The sequence below is a fragment of the Balaenoptera acutorostrata genome, chromosome 19, assembly GCF_949987535.1.
Source record: "Balaenoptera acutorostrata chromosome 19, mBalAcu1.1, whole genome shotgun sequence".
Taxonomy (NCBI): Eukaryota; Metazoa; Chordata; class Mammalia; order Artiodactyla; family Balaenopteridae; genus Balaenoptera; species Balaenoptera acutorostrata.
In genome coordinates, this window is record NC_080082.1 from 4956777 (window position 1) to 4974236 (window position 17460).

A 17460-nucleotide genomic window follows, 5' to 3' on the forward strand; every position below is an offset into this window, starting at 1 on the left:
CAATTTCCAGGCCACCTCCTGTCATGCCCCAGGCCACCTCCTGTCATGCCCTAGGCCCCCTGCAGTTTCTAGGATTCTCAGGAGCTGGCAGCAGTCTCTCTTCCCCGGCTTCCGGCTTCACTATCACGTGACAAGGATGTTTGCAATTCATCAGCCTACCTCTGTTCCTAACAGTTGGGCTTTGTATTCAATGGCATAGTGACCTAAAGCGCTGTTAAAAGAACCCTGAGTAGAACAACACAGTTAAGTTTAAGATCAGGTACCTTACGTGGTGGCAGCAGGGAGTGCTTAATTTTGAGGATTTGCGAATGGAAGGGTCAAGAATTCTCTGAAAGTTCCTAACATTGATGTGATCTGGGGCGGGGCAGGGGTGGGGGGAGAACTTAATCAGGTGTGGGTTGATCTAGTGTAACCACCACATTTAATGAATGTGTGTCAAGCTCTGTATGTGTATGTTTCATTTAACCCTCATCCTATTAGGTAGGTATTCATATCTCTTTTTTGGATGAGGAAGGTGAGGTAAAAAGAGCTGAGGTACAACTTGCCGAAGATCACAAAGCCAGTAGGGGATTCTGTATTTAGCCACTATATCAAATCAGTTTGGTTAAATATTCTTAAAGGGAAGATGCAGTGCTGTGGTTTCTAATATTGGGGCCATGCAGTATCTTCATGGTGCCGCGGAAAGTTCAAACAAGATGCAAGCAGTTTTGTCTCACTATATAGCACATCATTTGTCATCAGCATTACGTAAAACAGGCTTTCAGTCCCCCAGTTGTGTCCAATGTCAAGTGTGGACCAGCTCAACATTTAGACACAAAACAGCCCGTGATCTCAATCACCCAGACATCTTGGGGGGGGGGCGCACTTCTACAGTTCAACACATTAATCCTTGTTTCTTCAGAAGGGGTAGCCGTTTGGCGTCCGTGCTCCAGGCGAGGCCGCGAGGGGTTAGGAGTGGAGCGGACCGGACTTGGGGCAGGGGTCTCGCCGGTCAGGGTGGGAGTCAGGGGAGGACTCGCATCCTCACGCCCTGAGCAAGCACTTCACCCGCCCGCGTCCCAGCTGCCGCGGGGGTAAAACGGGTAGCGGTTTGCAAGGGGCGCGCGCTGAACTCGGCTCTCGCTCCGGACACCTAAAGGCCCCAGGAGGAGAGCGCTGGAGTAGAAGCTTTCAGGGGCCGTTTCGCCACGGCTGTCCTCTGCAGGACCGAGCCCGGCCCGGGCCAGTGCAGGTTCCGTGAGCTCCTGCCCTAACTCCCTACACATCCCTCGCCGGCCCATTCCAACAGTCCCTTCCCCGGACTCCGACCCGGTCCCACCCCAGGGCCGCAAACTTCGCGAGACCTTCGTCTGCCTCCCGGCCCGGGCCCCGCGGCCCCCGGCGTCCAGAGCGCGCACGCAGGGCACGCACGGCCGGCGGGGCCGGCGCTCCAGGCCGTCGGTCTCCCCGCCCGGATCGCGCAGTATCGCGAGCGTTGGGAGTAAACACCCCGCATGGAGATCCGAGGCGTGTTCGCCGCGGAGGCGCCGTTATCCCGGGCCGGGCGGACCCGAGCGTGAGGCCGCCGCAGGTACGTCAGGCGGGCCGCTCCCCGGAGCCGCCGCCTCTCCGTACCCGCGCGGCCGCCCGTGCTCTCCGGCGTGCCCGGCGTGCTCGAGGCCCCGAGGGCGGGGGTCTGCGCTGGCGGGGGCGGCGGGCGGCGGCGGGGCCTCGTTGCGCCCCGGGAACCGCGGGGCGCCGACTGGGCGGTGCGAGGGCGACGGTGCGGGGCGCGGGGAGGACGGGCGGCTTGACGCTCCGGTGCACTGCATGCCTGCCCGTGGGAGCCTCGCGGTCCCCTCCGCTCGCCCCAGACCGGCCCGGCTCCCGGCTGGTGTCCCCGCCTGGCCCTCTCTGCGTGTTGACACGCTTCGGTAGCTTGCTCCATTTCACCGTTTTCTTTATCTGAAATACACTTTAACGGAGTCAAATCATATGCCTGGCCCTGGCCCTGGCCCTGGCCCTCCGCCTCCGAACAGACCGCAGTTCTCGGTCTGCTCCCAGAGGGAGCTGGTATCAGATCTTAAGGGACCTCGGTTCTCTGCCCCGTCTCGGTCTGTACGCACTGCTCCACTGATTTTTCAAAAATGCGGGGTAAGAAGCTCGTCGGCAAGTTGGGTCCGGGAGGCTCTGGTTGACTCTCAGAACCAGAATGCCTTTCAGACCTGTAGGATCTTAAAATCTTGCCTTGCCCTGTCCTGAATGTGCTGCCTGAGACTGTTATACATCGTCTACATATGTTCATTAAGATGTGTACCCCTTGTTTGGGTTAGAGCCCCTGAGACTTTTGGCCTGTTTGCCTATGCAGATTAAGTTAAATATTTACAAGTTACTTTAGATTCTGAAGGACACCTCCAAGTGTCCTTTGAGAGTGGCTTAAGATTTGAGTTGAACTGGAGAATTTCGTTTCCTGTGGCCCTTTAGTCTTGATTGTGCTGGTAAGTAGCGCTCTCACTTAAAGGTCTTAGTTTGCCTGAGTATAAAAATGAGGGGTTTGGAGAACAGTGACTCTTCCCACCCTTTAATCTGCAGCACCCATTTTATATATATATTTTTTAACGTGAGAGCTTTGTTAAGGTAAAGTTACATACCATAAAATTCACCTGCTTTAAGTGTACTTATTCAGTATTTGTTGGTAGTTGTTGTTTTAGTAAATTTGCAGAGTTCTGCAACAACCATAACCCATTTTAAGATGACATCCCCGAAAGATGGCTGGTGCCCATCTGCAGTAACTGCCTGTTTCTAACCCCAGCTCCAGGCAACCACTAATCTGTTTTCTGTCTCCTTAGATTTGTCTTTTCTGAATATTTCGTGTATTCAGGTGAGATCGTATGTGGCCATTGTGTCTGGCTTCTTTTGTTTCGCATACTCTTTTCAAAGTTCATGTACATTGTACCCTGTATCAGTAAGTCATTCCTTTTTTTTTAATTGAAGTAGAGTTGATTTACAATGTTGTATTAGTTTCAGGTGCACAGCAGAGTGATTCATTTATACATATATATTCTTTTTCAGGTTCTTTTCCATTACAGGTTATTCCAAGATATTGAGTATAGTTCCCTGTGCTATACAATGGGTCCTTGTTTATCTATTTTATATATAGTAGAGTGTATCTGATAATCCTAAACTCCTGGTTTGTGCCTTCCCCCAATAATTCATTCCTTCTTATGGCCCAGTAATATCCCAGTGTATGGATATAACACATTTTGTTTATCCATTCATGCAGGACACTTTTTTTGGGGGGGGGGGCTGTGTGGCATGTGGGATCTTAGTTCCCCGACCAGGGATCTTACCCGAGCCCCGTGCAGTGGAAGCGCGGAGTCTTAACCACTGGACGGCCAGGGCAGTCCCCTGGACACTTTTCTCAAATAAAATGTTACGTTTCCATGTATGATGCAGATGGCCAGAGCCCTTTTTGTTAGAGGTGGCGGCAGGGGTGGCGGGTGGGACCGTTGCCCATAAGCTGTCTCCGTTGTGCTCCCCAAGTATCCCTTATATCCCTTATATTATAAGGCTTATAATCAAGAGTTGGTTGAGTCTATAAATAAAGAAATTCTAGTTCAGTGCTTGCAGAGCCTTAGAAGCACCTAGGGTCCTATGGGATCAAGCGGGCTCTCTTCTGAAGAGTCAGGGGGTTTTAGCGTTCCCTTCCCATCCACGTGTTTGATCGCATTTTCTGTCGGTCTGGTGGTAGATAGTTCTTGCCCCGCCTGCTGCCTCTTTCATTTGTGTGCAGCCAGCCCTCGGTGACTTGAAATATTAAGAACGGGAGGCTGGACCTTGGTTTCTCAGTGTTTGGCCTCAGTCAGGTTAGGGAGACTGATTTCCTCCTCCCTGTGGCCTAATCGGTTTTGACACGCTGAGAAATCTGTTAACTTGGTTTATTAATATTGAGAATGTCTTTTTGCTTAAGAAAATGAGTTTAAAGTAAAATGAGGAAAGTACTCGCCTTATATGGGGCTGGCCAGTACTGGATGGCTGAAGGGACAAGAGAATAAGGAGACAAGAGCCACATCTGAGAAAGAATAGGCAATAAAAACAGTGTAGACCATGGTCCTTAACTTCGGCACTCTTGACTCTTGGGGCTGAATTACTTGTGTTTTTGCCCCCTACAAAACCTACTAATGGACAGAATGTGCCGGAATGAATGGTTCAGTCAGGCTTAAGAATACACCTTTGTTTTAAGATAGTGTGGTCTGGCATCTCTTAAATGTTAGCCTGCTAAACAATGGTAATACAGTCAAGTATGCAGTTAGTTACAAAAGTGGTATTTTTACAGTCAAATTTTAATTGAACTGAGTGGTATCCTTCCATGGCCTAAATAGTTCAATTTTCTCTGGATCTATTTCAGTAAAGGGTCGTTAAAAAGCAAGGCACGTCTTCATAATTAGACGACTATCAGGTGATACAAGTCATTTCCTCTCATCTGAATTGTGTTCTTTAATTATTTGCAAAGAAATCATTTTGGGTGTACTTTAGCTATACCTAGCATCATAATCCTAGTGATACTCTTATAATGCAAAGTAGAAGATTCTCAGAGCTGTAAGGAATGATAGCTGTCACTTGCCCAAGTAATACATCTCCTCTACCTTGTCTCCCTTTTATACACGTCTCATTAAATATTATTCCTGGCATTGTATTTTTTGAGCTGTTTATTTTACATTTAGTATTTAATGTCAAATATTTTTTGATTGTACCTTTATTGGAGGCATAATTATACTTATTTATGGAAAATCCATAATTTGTAAATACCATCTTTTAGGGTGTACCTTTGTATGGAAAGATAACCAGGTCTTCTACAGTGAGAATTTATAGAAATTAAATCCAATAAACACTTAGTGGATCCAGTAACAGCCCTAGCCAGGCCCTATGAGTAAGTGATATTACAGATGATAAACCTGTTCAGAATGTACTAGCTAAAAGCATAGCCTTAAGCTAGAAGGTAGACACAGAGAGATTTTTGAAAACAATTCCTAGGAAATAGATCCCTTTTAAGCTCTGCTATATGTACAAATAAAATTATATTTTTAACGTATTTTGACTTTGTGCCACTGTCTTACCAGAAAATTGGTTTTTCTATAAAATTTATTTTAAAAGATTTATTAAAGTATTTAAATAATATGTTTTATCTAATTTAAAAGTGTAACGTGCTCTTTGTGAAAAGGTATGAATAGAATTAAGAAAATAACTACCTGTAATCATAATATCGAAAGGTAATAGAATCATTGGTACCATTTTGGTGGATATTTTTTTCATGTTCTTTTTTCCTTGTGCATATAGATACATATTTAAAAATCAAGATTTGGATCACACTGTACATGAACTGTTTTACTTAATATTTCATTAGCATTTCCCCCATATTCTTTGGGAAATGTATTAGTTTCTTATGGCTGCTGCATCAAATTTCTATAAACTTGGTGGCTTAAAACAACACAAATTTATTCTCTTGCAGTTCTGGAGGTCGGTAGTCTGAAGTCAGTCTCACGGGGCTGAAGTCAAGGTGTCAGCTTCATTCTTTCTGGAAGTTCCAGGGAAGAATGTGTTTCCTTCCCTTTTCCAGCCTCCAGAGGCACCTGCATTCTTTGGCTCCTGACCTCCTCCTATATCACCTCAGCCTCATGTTTCCATCATCAGTTCCCTGCCTCCCTCTTATAAAGACTCTTGTAATTACATTAGACCCACCTGGATCATCCAGGACACTAGACGTCCTTAGTTTAGTTACACCTGCAAAGTCCCTTTGGCCATATAAAGTAACATTTATAGGTTCTGGGGATGAGAATGTGGACATCTTTTGGGGACCACTATTCAGCCTTCCAAAGGAGCATAGTTTGAAATTGCTGCATTGCATTCCATAGTATGGGTGAACTAATTATTTAGCTAGTCCCCTGTTGCATTTAGGTGGTCTCTGATTTTTCCCAGTTAAAATCCTTGGACATAAATTATTGTAAGCTTTCAGGTTTATACTTCTATGTATTTTAGGAAAGCAGGGTAACCTACCTCTTAAGAGTGTGGCCTCTGGAGCCAGACCACCCAAGTTCCCAGCCCAGCTTCCCCACTTACTGGCGGGGTGACTCCAGGCAAGGTGCTGAGCCACCCTGGGCCTCAGTTTTCTCATCTGAAAATTGGGGGATGGGTAGGAGTAGGTTGTCGTGGGATTAAGTGAGTTAATACATGCACACTACTAGGATAACGGCTGCCGCATGATAAATGCTCAGTAAGTGTTAGTTGTTGTTATTACTGAAGTTATTAGACTAAAAGTTTTTTACGTCCATATTTTGGCAAATTACTCTAAAAGGTCATAAGAGTTTTTTACATTCACTAGCAACCTATGAGAGTACTCATTTTATTGGGTTGAATTCTTAAACATGATTTTATTTTATACTCAATTTTTGTCTCAATTTTTGTCAAAATGTTACTTGATTTTTATAACGTAGATTATACAGACACTGGGGTTAATTTTACCAGCTGTTTACTATCTCAATTCCGTAATTCCTTAGAATGAGAAATACTTTTAATTTCTCTTTGACTAGCTCAGTCCATCTCTTGGTGTGTTCAGATATCATTCTGTGTGACAGGTGATGGGTGTAAACCTATCTGACAAGGTCCACGGTCTGGTTGTGCACACATGGGTCTGTGCAGACTGAGTCTCACAGAAGAGGCTTAAAGTTGCCCCCACTCCTCCACCACATTTTCTTTTTAAAAATTATTTTATTTATTTATTTATTTTTGGCTGTGTTGGGTCTTCGTTGCTGCACGCGGGCTTTCTCTAGTTGCGGCGAGCGGGGCCTACTCTTCGTTGCGATGCGTGGGCTTCTCATTGCGGTGGCTTCTCTTGTTGCGGAGCATGGGCTCTAGGCACGCGGGCTTCAGTAGTTGTGGCACGTGGACTTCAGTAGTTGTGGCTCGCGGGCTTTAGAGCGCAGGCTCAGTAGTTGTGGCGCACGGGCTTAGTTGCTCCGCGGCATGTGGGATCTTCCTGGACCAGGGCTCGAACCCGTGTCCCCTGCATTGGCAGGCGGATTCTTAACCACTGCACTTCCAGGGAAGTCCTCCACCACATTTTCAAATTCATACTCCCACCCTCCTGAGGCTAAGACTAAATGTAGGACCTTTTTTTTTTTTTTTTTTTTTGGCATATTTTGGAAACCATTCAACCTGCCAGAAAGGGTCCAAGAGCAATACAAGCCCTTTTTTCCCCCTCTGCACCGTTTGAAAGTAAGTTGCGGACCTGATGCCCGTTGTCCCTGGATACTTTAGTGGGCACTTCCTGCACGCGAGGACCTCTTTATGCAGTCACAGCACAGCCTTCCAAGTCCACAAGTTAGTCTTGATACGCCACTGCTCGCTAATCACAGGTTGGCCCCATTCAGGTTTTGCCAGTTGTTCATTCCAGTAATGGACTTACAGTAAAGGGATCCAGTTCAGAGTCTTGAGTTGCAGTTAGTGGTCATGTCTCTTGAGTCACCTTCAATCTCAGCCACTCCTTGACTTTCATTACCTCAGTACTTATGGAAATTCTATGCGAGTTGTGTTGAAGAATGTCCGTCGATTTGGGTCCTGATGTTTCCTTAGGATCTGATTCAGGTTGTGCGTCTTTGGCAGGAGCCCCTCAGGTGATGCCAGGCTCTTCCAGTGCGTCTGCCTGGCGGACCTGGGTCCATTTGTCCCATCGCTGGTTAACTTGATGAAGCGTCTCCATTGTAGGGTTACCCTATTTCCTTTCGTAAATCAGGATTTTGCTGGGAGGCATTCTGAGACCATGTAAATGACTTATTCCTCTTCACAGTTTAAGTTTATTTTACGTATATATGCTACAGCGGACTCATGTTTTCCTGTTGTATTCAGTGGGTCAGGATCTGTCACTTTCATTACTTACTTTGATGCTCAGATTGTCCCATGCTGGCCTCTGTGTCCCTTTGACACGTGCCCACCATTCTCTGAGCTTTTCCTTACTTTCTGGCACAAGAAGATGTTCCAGACTCATCTCTGTTTACCCTGCCCAGCCTGGAACTAGTTCTCTCTCCAAGGAGCCTGGTTTCTTTTAATGGAGAATAGTTATTTAGAAAACCAGTTCTGGGTTCCCTCCTGTTGGGATATCACTGCCCCTGTGTCCTTTCAGCAGACAGAGCTAGGAAATACATGTATGTGTGTTTGTGTGAATGTATTTTTCTACATCTGTCTGTATATTGAAAACCTTGAGTTCACACCAGTACTTCGAGTTTTATTTATTAAATTTATTATTTTATTCTGCATGGTTCATTCCAGTTTTCCCCTTTCATATTTGAGACTTCCTTCTCTGTCAGTGAGAAATCTGCCTCCCATTATCCACAAAATATTTATTTGATCAAATCAGTGTCCGTTTGTCACTGCCGGCGCCTCACGCAGGCGCTGACACCCCTCGCCAGGGCCTCTCCCCCCGCAGCCTCCATCACTGCACGCCAGGCCGCTGCAGCGCTCCCACCAACGCCTCCTTCTTGTCCTCGGCCCATTAGTTTTATAAGAAGTGTTTTCTTTTCCTGTGGTGTCTGTGCTCACCTTACGCCTGTTGCTGCGTATGTGTTTGCCACTAGATGCTGAGCCTGCCTTGGGGACACGCTCTCCAGGTCTGCACTGTGGAGTGAGAGCAGGAGGGAGCCGCTGTGGACACGGTTGAGGGGTGCCTTCAGAGCCCTGTGGAGGAGTCGGGGGAGCCGTAGCTTTAAAACGAACAGGCCAAGGGCGCAGAGGCCGGTAGACGGTGGCCAGTCTTCCCTCCCCAGTGCCCACGCCATCACTCACCAGCCTCTAGATCCCCCGTGGCGTTTTTCTTTTCCTCAGTGCAAATTTATGTTTTGAAGCTCTCTCTTTCTGGGATTGGGAAACCGTAGAAACCTCCATATCTGTTGTCGCTCTTTAAAAGGAGTGTCTTCCTAGAACCCAGATTTTAGTTCACCTTTAAAGAACAGAAGCAGGTCAGCCAGATCCAGAGAGGGAGTGTCTCCTTGTTCCTGTCCTTCCCGGCCTTCTCGTTCCTCCCCCTCCATGGGAATTTTCCTCGTGAGGGTGTCTTCTTTCCAGCCCCTGTGGTTTGGAGACTTCGCTAGTGTGGCCCTTTGGTGAGAGGTTCAGTGACCTTTCAATTACTAAACCAGTGACCGCTGTGCATTATGGAAATTTTTCCCCTAATTTGGGGGTTTTGACCTCCCTCTTCCCCTCCGCCCTGAGCCGGGCCCCCCAGCTCTCATGCTCACCCGAGAGGACTCAGGTCCTGCCCGTGCTTCCTGAGCCGGCTTTTCCTGCAGCCTCCGCCATCCCGTTTGGGGCAGACGCCCTGGGTGTTGGGCCGGAGGCCTTGGTGCTGTCCCTGCCTCCGCACGTGCACGTGGTCGTCAGCAGGGTCTGTCCGCTCTGCCTTCGCCTCCCCTGCCCCTCCGTGGCCCAAGCCACCCTCTTCACAGGGGCCTTCCAGGGGTCCCCCGCTTCCGCCTGTGTCCGCTCCACGTGGAGGCTGGAGCGAGCCGGCCGGCGAGGCTCCTTTGCTCTGCTCACGCTTTCCCTGCCCGTTCAGCGCTAGGGCACGGGCCTCTCATCTCCCCTTCCGAGGTCCCCTTCCCTGGCCCCTGGCCTCTGCTCTTCCTGACACACGCCAGGCGTGTCCTTGCTCGGGCTCCTGCCCTCATCTCCCCAGCGCCCGCGGCACCCTTCCCCAGGTGGCTTGGCGAGCACCCCGCTTCCATCGGGTCTTCACTCAAAAGTCCCCTTCCAGAAGCTTCTGCAGCACTCTGTCTCACCTTCACCCCTCCCCCTGACTTGTCGCATCCTCCTCCTTCCTTTTTTCTGCTTTCAAAATACAGGATTTATCACCAGCTAAATACCACGTCTTCTCCTCATCATGTGTGTTACCTGTCTCCCCCTGAAAGGGCCGCTCCACGAGGCAGAGATTTTGGTTGTCTTGTGCTCATTGCTCTGCGGGGCCGCGGGAGCAGTGCCTGGCTCTGGGGCTCCCGGGGAAATGGGTCGGATCGGACGAGGGAACCGAGCCGCTGGGCCCCCACCCCCCCGCCCCCGCGGGGTTCTAGTTCTGCACGGCGCTCCGCTGGCTCTGAGCGGCTGTGTTTCCGCTTGTCCGCTGGCCCTGCTGCTCAGCCCCGTGCCTGCCTCAGCGTCTAGCCTGGCACCGATGACTGGCCGCTCCTACGCGCACCCTGCATTTCCTCGCCGGGATGTAGCTCTGCTCAGGATGCCCCGCTTCTCCTTCCGTATCTCCACGCTTCCAGCTCTGCCGGGATGGAGTCGGCCAGAGCCAGCTGCCAGCCGCCTCTCCGGAAGGCTCCTCCTGCCGTCCCACGTCCCCGCGCTGGCCCTGTGCCTCTCCTTTGCTGTCGTCCTTTCCTGCGCTTGGCTTAGCCGTTGGCGTTTGTGCTTGGCCTCCTTGCAGGATCCCACCTGGAGGGCTGCGTCCCTCACCTACTGACAACACGTGTTTCCTCTGTAACCCCTGGCAATGTCTGCAACTTGGTTAGCGCTTCATAAATCTGTATGATGTAGTGAGTAAATTAAGGTAGACTGTCTTACGATCGTACAGTGTCCTGTTTTCCGAAGACCTAAGAAGTTTCCTGTTTCTATTTGGAAGAGAACTGATTAGGCATTTTAAAATTTCAGAATCCCTAACCTTTTCTTTCCATTTCTCTTTCTTTTAAAGTCAGGCTCCTGCCTCAGCTGTAAGAGAACATCAGCCATCTCCCCCCCAGGTTGATTGTAAGTTCACTGTCTTTACCTGTGTGTGATTTATTTTGGAACAGGTTTAATTGAAGTTGATCTAACCCAACGTGTTAGGTCTAATATTTGCTCACTAGTATGGATCACTAATATTTGTGTTATATCCAGTCCAAATGTGTCATAGATTCTTTAGCATTCTGTTTTTATTTTATTTTTTTAATTGCCTTAATTGAGACCCATTTAAATCTTTTCACTGTAAGTTCATTTCCTATTAACATAAGAGCTCTTATCACCAGTGATTAGCTTTCTCTTCTTTGACCCGTAATACTATAATTAGGTCAGCTATATGCTTCAGATAGTTGTATTCTGTGATACTGCTGCAGGTATCAAGTATGAACAGAAACTTGGGCCTCACTCCCAAGCGGCTTGCTATAAAATAGGTTGGAGTGACTGTTGGTGTCCCCTGTTGCTTTTCTTCCATCTTTCTGTTCTGGTCTTTGTTTTGAATTTCTTTGTTTATATGACTGGCATTCTCATTGTTCTTCATGTTGCTATGGAAATAACTTTTAATATTTCATTTCTATCTGATTAACTCTGTTCCACCAACCTTGGTCTCCAGTTGCAGAGATAGGCCTGCTTTTCAGGATCATTTGTTATTATAACAGTGAATGTCCTAATTATTGAACTTCAACAAAGATTGTTTAGATACTCTTTTTTTTTTTTTTAAGAAATTCACGGTCTTTTATTTATTTATTTATTTATTTATGACTGTGTTGGGTCTTTGCCTCTCTGCGAGGGCTTTCTCTAGCTGTGGCAAGTGGGGACCACTCTTCATCGCGGTGCGTGGGCCTCTCACCATCGCGGCCTCTCTTGTTGCAGAGCACAGGCTCCAGACGCGCAGGCTCAGTAGTTGTGGCTCACGGGCCCAGTTGCTCCGTGGCATGTGGGATCTTCCCAGACCAGGGCTCGAACCCGTGTCCCCTGCATCGGCAGGCAGATTCTCAACCACTGCGCCACCAGGGAAGCCCTGTTTAGATACTCTTAACCCCTTACTTTTCTTTTCCTTTAATAAATTTATTTATTTTATTTGTTTATTTTTGGCTGCGTTGGCTCTTTGTTTCTGTGCACGGGCTACTCTTTGTTGCAGTGTGCGGGCTTCTCATTGCGGTGGCTTCTCTTGTTGCGGAGCGTGGGCTCTAGGCACGTGGGTTGCAGTGGTTGTGGCACGTGGGCTCAGTAGTTGTGACTCGCGGGCTCTAGAGCGCAGGCTCAGTAGTTGTGGCGCACGGGCTTAGCTGCTCCGCGGCATGTGGGATCTTCCCGGACCAGGGCTCGAACCCGTGTCCCCTGCATTGGCAGGCAGATTCTTAACCACTGCACCACCAGGGAAGCCCAAACCCTTTTCTTTATCAGTGCTTTCCTGTTTATAGAAGCACACATGAATAGTTCCAGAAACCACAGACTCCTTGTTGCTCTCGGGTAGCAGTTTCTGCCGGAAGAATGGGTTTAACACCTTGACACCCCTCTCTTGAAAGGGGGCTAACTCCTTGTCCTACGTGTTTTCTTTTTAGAAATAAGTAGCGATGGAAGGCCCTGTCTGTCTCATTGGTCTGTCTTCCCCCTGCTGGATTATTTATGTTTCTGGTGTGAGCTGTGCAACGGATTTTTCTGGGCGTGCTGCAGCCTGTGTTGTTGTTTTATCACTGCTCTGTTCTTCATTGTGAAGAATTATGATTTTCCTGACCATTCAGATATTTTGAAAGGTATTCGTGCTCACGTGCCGTTTAATACTCAGCAGTTTTCTTTGGCAACAGCTTTTACCTCACAGACTGTCCTCTCATGTCACTTCCAGTGAAGAGGTAATTTGATTTTATAACATATTCAGCAGGTTGAAAATCTTTAAGTTGAGGCTTCAGGTAAAATACACTTAGTGACAATAAAAACTCTTCTGTGCTCTCTTCATAGCATTGGCATAAAGTATTTCAAAACCTGAAGAGGCATAGTTTGAGTAATTTTAGACCATTTATGTCGTCTCTTAAAGAAGGTGGTAAGTACATGACTTGCATGGAAATTAGTTTGCTCTTAGGTGTTAATTCTACAGCAGAAAGTAAGGGTGTATACCAAGCTTTTGCCTGAAAAATTGGTGAAATTTATGGGGAATTAAAGTGCTGACTGGGGAAATACCCTGGAGATGAAGAGCTGCAAATGATAGGAAAATACGGCCTCTGAAATAGAGGCGTAGTAAGGACCGTAGGCGAAGGGTCATGGTTCCTCCTCCTCCGTGGTGCTGGGGTGCTCAGGGCCAGTGTGCTTAATATTCCTGGGGTTATTTGTCATCCTTATTTTTCTCACTTATTTTATCCTATTTTATTTTTGAAGCTGTCTTAAAACTTTTTTTCCCCTGAAAGAAGTGAGGAGTAACTAAAGTAAAATAATAAGATGTTCCATGGTTTTATTCTGTCTTGTAGCTGGTGTGTCTTTTTGACCCTCTTATCTAAATTGCAGGGATCACTAACCCTCGCCGGCTCTGTCGGTGCGCTGCTGAGGTCTCTGCGCTTGCTTTGTTTTGTAGGCTGGCTCACGGAGTGATCACTCATCCCCGTTGGACTTTGGTTCTGTGGTGCAGATGGAGCGTAGGACTCAGGTGTCTGGGCCAGAGTGAGCGAAGCCTGAGGCCCAAGATGGAGAAGAAACGAAGAAAGAAATGAAAGCCTCTTTTCAGGCCAAACCACAAGAGGCCATGAAATTTAACTTTTATTTACCTTGGACAAGACTATAAAATGGCTGATCAGTAATGTTTCAGCTTTTAGCTGAAACAAAAATTAACTTATAATCAAGGAAGAAAAAAGTGCGATTTGAATTTATGCGATTTTATGACCATATTCACTCATGACCATGAAGCTTGTCCACATCTGGCTGCTTCTGCTGGTGGTTTTTCTCTGTGGGAAGAAACATCTGGGTGACAGACTGGAAAAGAAATCTTTTGAAAAGGCCCCGTGCCCTGGCTGTTCCCACCTGACCTTGAAGGTGGAGTTCTCCTCAACAGTTGTGGAATATGGTAATGATATTATTTTAAAGGTTAGGGACTTCCCCCCAGCCCCAATGCGGTTTTTTTCAGATTTATTGTAAGCTTTAGCTTTTGCCAAAAACAATAAATTTCGAATGGGCTGAGTGCATAGTGTTTGGATGTTAATTCTGCTGAATTTTGTTTTTCCAGTATAATTAGCTTACATGAAGCAAGGAAATTGACATTCTGAATTATTTCCCTAAAACTGGATTCCATGGAACAGATGTCATTGTAGCTGGTGAGGGTGGGGACTTCGGAGGGGCTGAAAGTTTATGTGACCAGTTGTGGATAACTAAGCAATTAGTCTTATATAATCTGCTCTACATTTTGTTACTGTTTTCGGTAAAATAAAACTGAGCCTTCGCTTCTCTGAATTCCTTCTTCCTGTTTGAAAAACTTGCATGCATTTCTCTGCCATACACTCAAATTTCTGTTAATGTTTGGTTTTTGAAAAATAGCTCAGGTATCTGATTCTAAGTGATGTGTCCTGTGATCAGTGGGGTTCATCCACATTGTTTTAACTCAGAGCTCTGGAAACTGCCGTCCAGGGTGTTTAAACTAGTCTGTTTGTTTACTCCTCTTTCTACTAGGTTTTATGATAATGTAAGTTTTCTTTTACCAGGGAAGTTTTAGATTAAGTATAATCTTATGTCATAATATAGGTACGTAAATTCTCACTTTTATTTTGTGGTCATTGATTGCAGAGTATATCGTGGCTTTCAATGGATACTTTACAGCCAAAGCTAGAAATTCCTTTATTTCAAGCGCCCTGAAGAGCAGTGCAATCGACAACTGGAGAATTATACCTCGAAACAATCCATCCAGTGACTACCCTAGTGATTTTGAGGTGATTCAGATAAAAGAAAAACAGAAAGCGGGGCTGCTGACACTTGAAGATCATCCAAACATCAAACGGGTAACACCCCAACGGAAAGTCTTCCGTTCCCTCAAGTATACGGAGTGTGAGTACCGTGGCCTTGGGCTGGTCTGTATCCATTTCTGCTGCGCTGGGAATAGCGGGAGGATGTGCGTATTCCCACGTGGCAGAATTTGAAAAGCAGTACAGTGAATACTCCTGTTCCTCCGTCCGGTTTCGTCAGTCGTGAACATTTTCCTGGCAGGAATTTAAAAAACCAAAAAGAGACTTCGTGCTTCTTTCTGATAGAAACAAATAATGAAAGTTTGCAGTAGAGGGTGATAGTGATCTTTGTCGTGTGGGAAGTGATTTTCACCAGGTTCCTCTCAAAGCATTCAGGCTTTGAGGCCCTGACGCCCCTTCACGCTCTGAAACGAAGACGGTGTCTTTGAGTCTCCTTTTTATTTGCATTTTGCTTCTTTCAGCGCATGTTTTTATTTTTGAAGGCATCTTGCAAAACACCTCTTCCTTGGGTTTCATTTTGCTTTTCTCAGAGCCTCGCGACCGCGCACCGTCGCACCTCCGCTGGGCTTGTTTAAGCTGGGAAGCTGGGCAGGTGCAGGGATGGAAGGAATTTGCTGAGTTCCTTTCAGCCCCAGGGCTTACTTTCCTAGTCCTTACAACTCGGGCCTGTGGAGATAAGTTTATCCTCAGATAACAAGTTGCATATTATTGCATAATATTTTCCAAAGCAAACGTATTACCAAAGGAAAGGTTTTTTTTTCCCCATTTGACATAAACTGGGGCAACAGATTGCTAGTTCCATTACCGTTTATTGTCATTTCTTTCATTAGATGGAAAAAGAAATACGATTTTGCTTTTCTTTTTTTGTCTGTCATATACTAGGCCTGAGAGCCTCTGAGGTTTCAAAAAACACCCAGGGGACAAGCCTGACTAATTTGCATGCTGTGACAGCCAGTTCGAGCGTCAGCTGTGGAATTCAGGTGTCTGACTTCGCAGAGCTCTCTCTGCTAGCCCACGTTTCGTGGTGCTTTTTCTCTTTGAAAAGCAGTAACCTCAGAGCAATCCAGGAAGATAAAAGCAAACCAAAACTTGTACAGTTAGCCAAATATATAAATTGTGCCTTTTTTATTTTTTAATCTTATCTTAAAGAGCTGCAGAATATTTTAGGAAACATGGAAGGGCTGGCTTTAGGACAGGAAGCGTAGGGGCTCATGGTTGGGGTTCCCTTCCGTATCCTCTCCACCATGGTTGTCAGCTGCTGTGCTCGACAGCCCGTAAGGAAATAGTATGTATCTCCCTCTTGTTAGCTGTGACCTTCTGTGGTAAGCAACTCAAAGATTCTTTAAGCTTCAGCGCTTCTCATCCAGAAAATGGAGATAATACTACCTTCCTCAGAGTTCTTACAAAGGTAAAAGGAAGTCGTGCGTGTGAAGAGAGCTTAGCAGATTTCTTAGGCTGTTGTGAGCAGACCTTAAATGTTCATTTTTGGGGAATTCCCTGGCGGTCCAGTGGTTAGGACTCCGTACTTTCACTGCTGGGGCCCGGGTTCAATCCCTGGTCGGGGAACTAAGATCCCGAATACCACGTGGCACGGCCAAAAAAAAAAATAAATAAAGTTCATATTTTCTGTGGCTCTGTTGTTCGAAGGCTTTGCTTTATTTTGGGTTGGAATCTGTGACACTCTGGATCCCATCCCGGGTCTCTCCATGGGCCATAAGACAGAGCTAACCTGAGTTCCACAAGACAGCACTGCAGGGTATTTCAAGGCTATCCTGGTGTCCCCCTTAACAGTTCCTTCTCTCCAGCATAATAAAAATACCCAGTTCCTTCAGGGGTTACTAATACGACCTGGCGTCAAGTCCCCTTCTTCGAACACTTCCTGTTTTCCCTTAACGAGTGAAGCCAGAGTTGAATGCGGTCCTTTGGTTGCGGCCCAGTCTGCTGAAGGGAGAGCACAGCAGACCCGTTCTTTGTTCGAATATTGTCCTTCAATTAGTGCCCAGGCTGTTGACCGAAGGAACAGAATCAACATGGGAGGTTCAGTATAGAATAATTTCAGTTGCACTGTGCAAATAATTACTTAATGGAATTGACATGACCGTATATTTTTCCCAGTCCCTGTACTTTCATGGGTGTAGCCTGGTGAGACCAGAAGGAAAGCTAAAGTAATTGGCTTTAGAAACAGAACCTCAGTGGTATTACAGATTTGCCCTTTAGAAACAGATTTGAAATATGGTTTTTTCTTCATTATAGCATGGTTTTTGAAAGGTAAAGGGACAGCCCTTGTGGTATTTCTTCTACTTTTTTCTTCCACTAAAAAAAAATAAAAAAAGTATTTACAGATAGTAAAATCCATGCTTTTTAGTGCACAGTTTGGCGAGTCTTGGTAAAAGTGTGCAGTCAGGTGCCCACCAGCAAAATCAAGATACAAGACAGTTCCATCACCCCCAGCAATCCCCTGAGTCCTCTGTTTTGCTGTTTGAAGGGTGACGTTCTAGCAGATACGCACGCTGAGGACGTTGAGCGGGCCACAGTAGGAGAAGGCCAGAGCGAGGTGTCCTGGGATCACACGGCTTTTTCCTGCCCTAGGGATCACACTGTAAACGGTGAAGCTTCACCATCGCTTAGTGGACATTTTCTTACGCTCCGCCCTCCCCACCCAGCACACACACACTTGTGGTTCAGTGGGAATAAGTGGCTGATGAAAAACCAGGCATTTCTTCAGTTTTAGTATCACAGTTGACTTTATTTCTTCAGAAGTGATTATGTTATCAGTCTT

General features: G+C 46.6%; 1 protein-coding gene across 6 annotated transcripts in view; it reads left to right on the forward strand.

Moving 5' to 3' along the window:
• The first annotated feature begins 1418 nt into the window (after window positions 1–1418).
• Window positions 1419–17460, forward strand: part of MBTPS1 (membrane bound transcription factor peptidase, site 1) — a 49919-nt gene continuing 33877 nt past the window's right edge. For 2 of the 6 annotated variants that reach the window (XM_057534016.1, XM_057534022.1), the window contains exons 1-5: window positions 1430–1570; window positions 10718–10773; window positions 12700–12781; window positions 13307–13792; window positions 14506–14763. In XM_057534016.1, the coding sequence (XP_057389999.1) occupies window positions 13624–13792; window positions 14506–14763 (427 nt within the window). In that variant the 5' untranslated portion in view covers window positions 1430–1570; window positions 10718–10773; window positions 12700–12781; window positions 13307–13623. Of the gene's footprint in view, window positions 1571–10717; window positions 10774–12485; window positions 12594–12699; window positions 12782–13306; window positions 13793–14505; window positions 14764–17460 lie in introns of all 6 variants that reach the window. The other 4 variants (XM_057534018.1, XM_057534019.1, XM_057534017.1 and 1 more) reach the window with 4 other exon arrangements.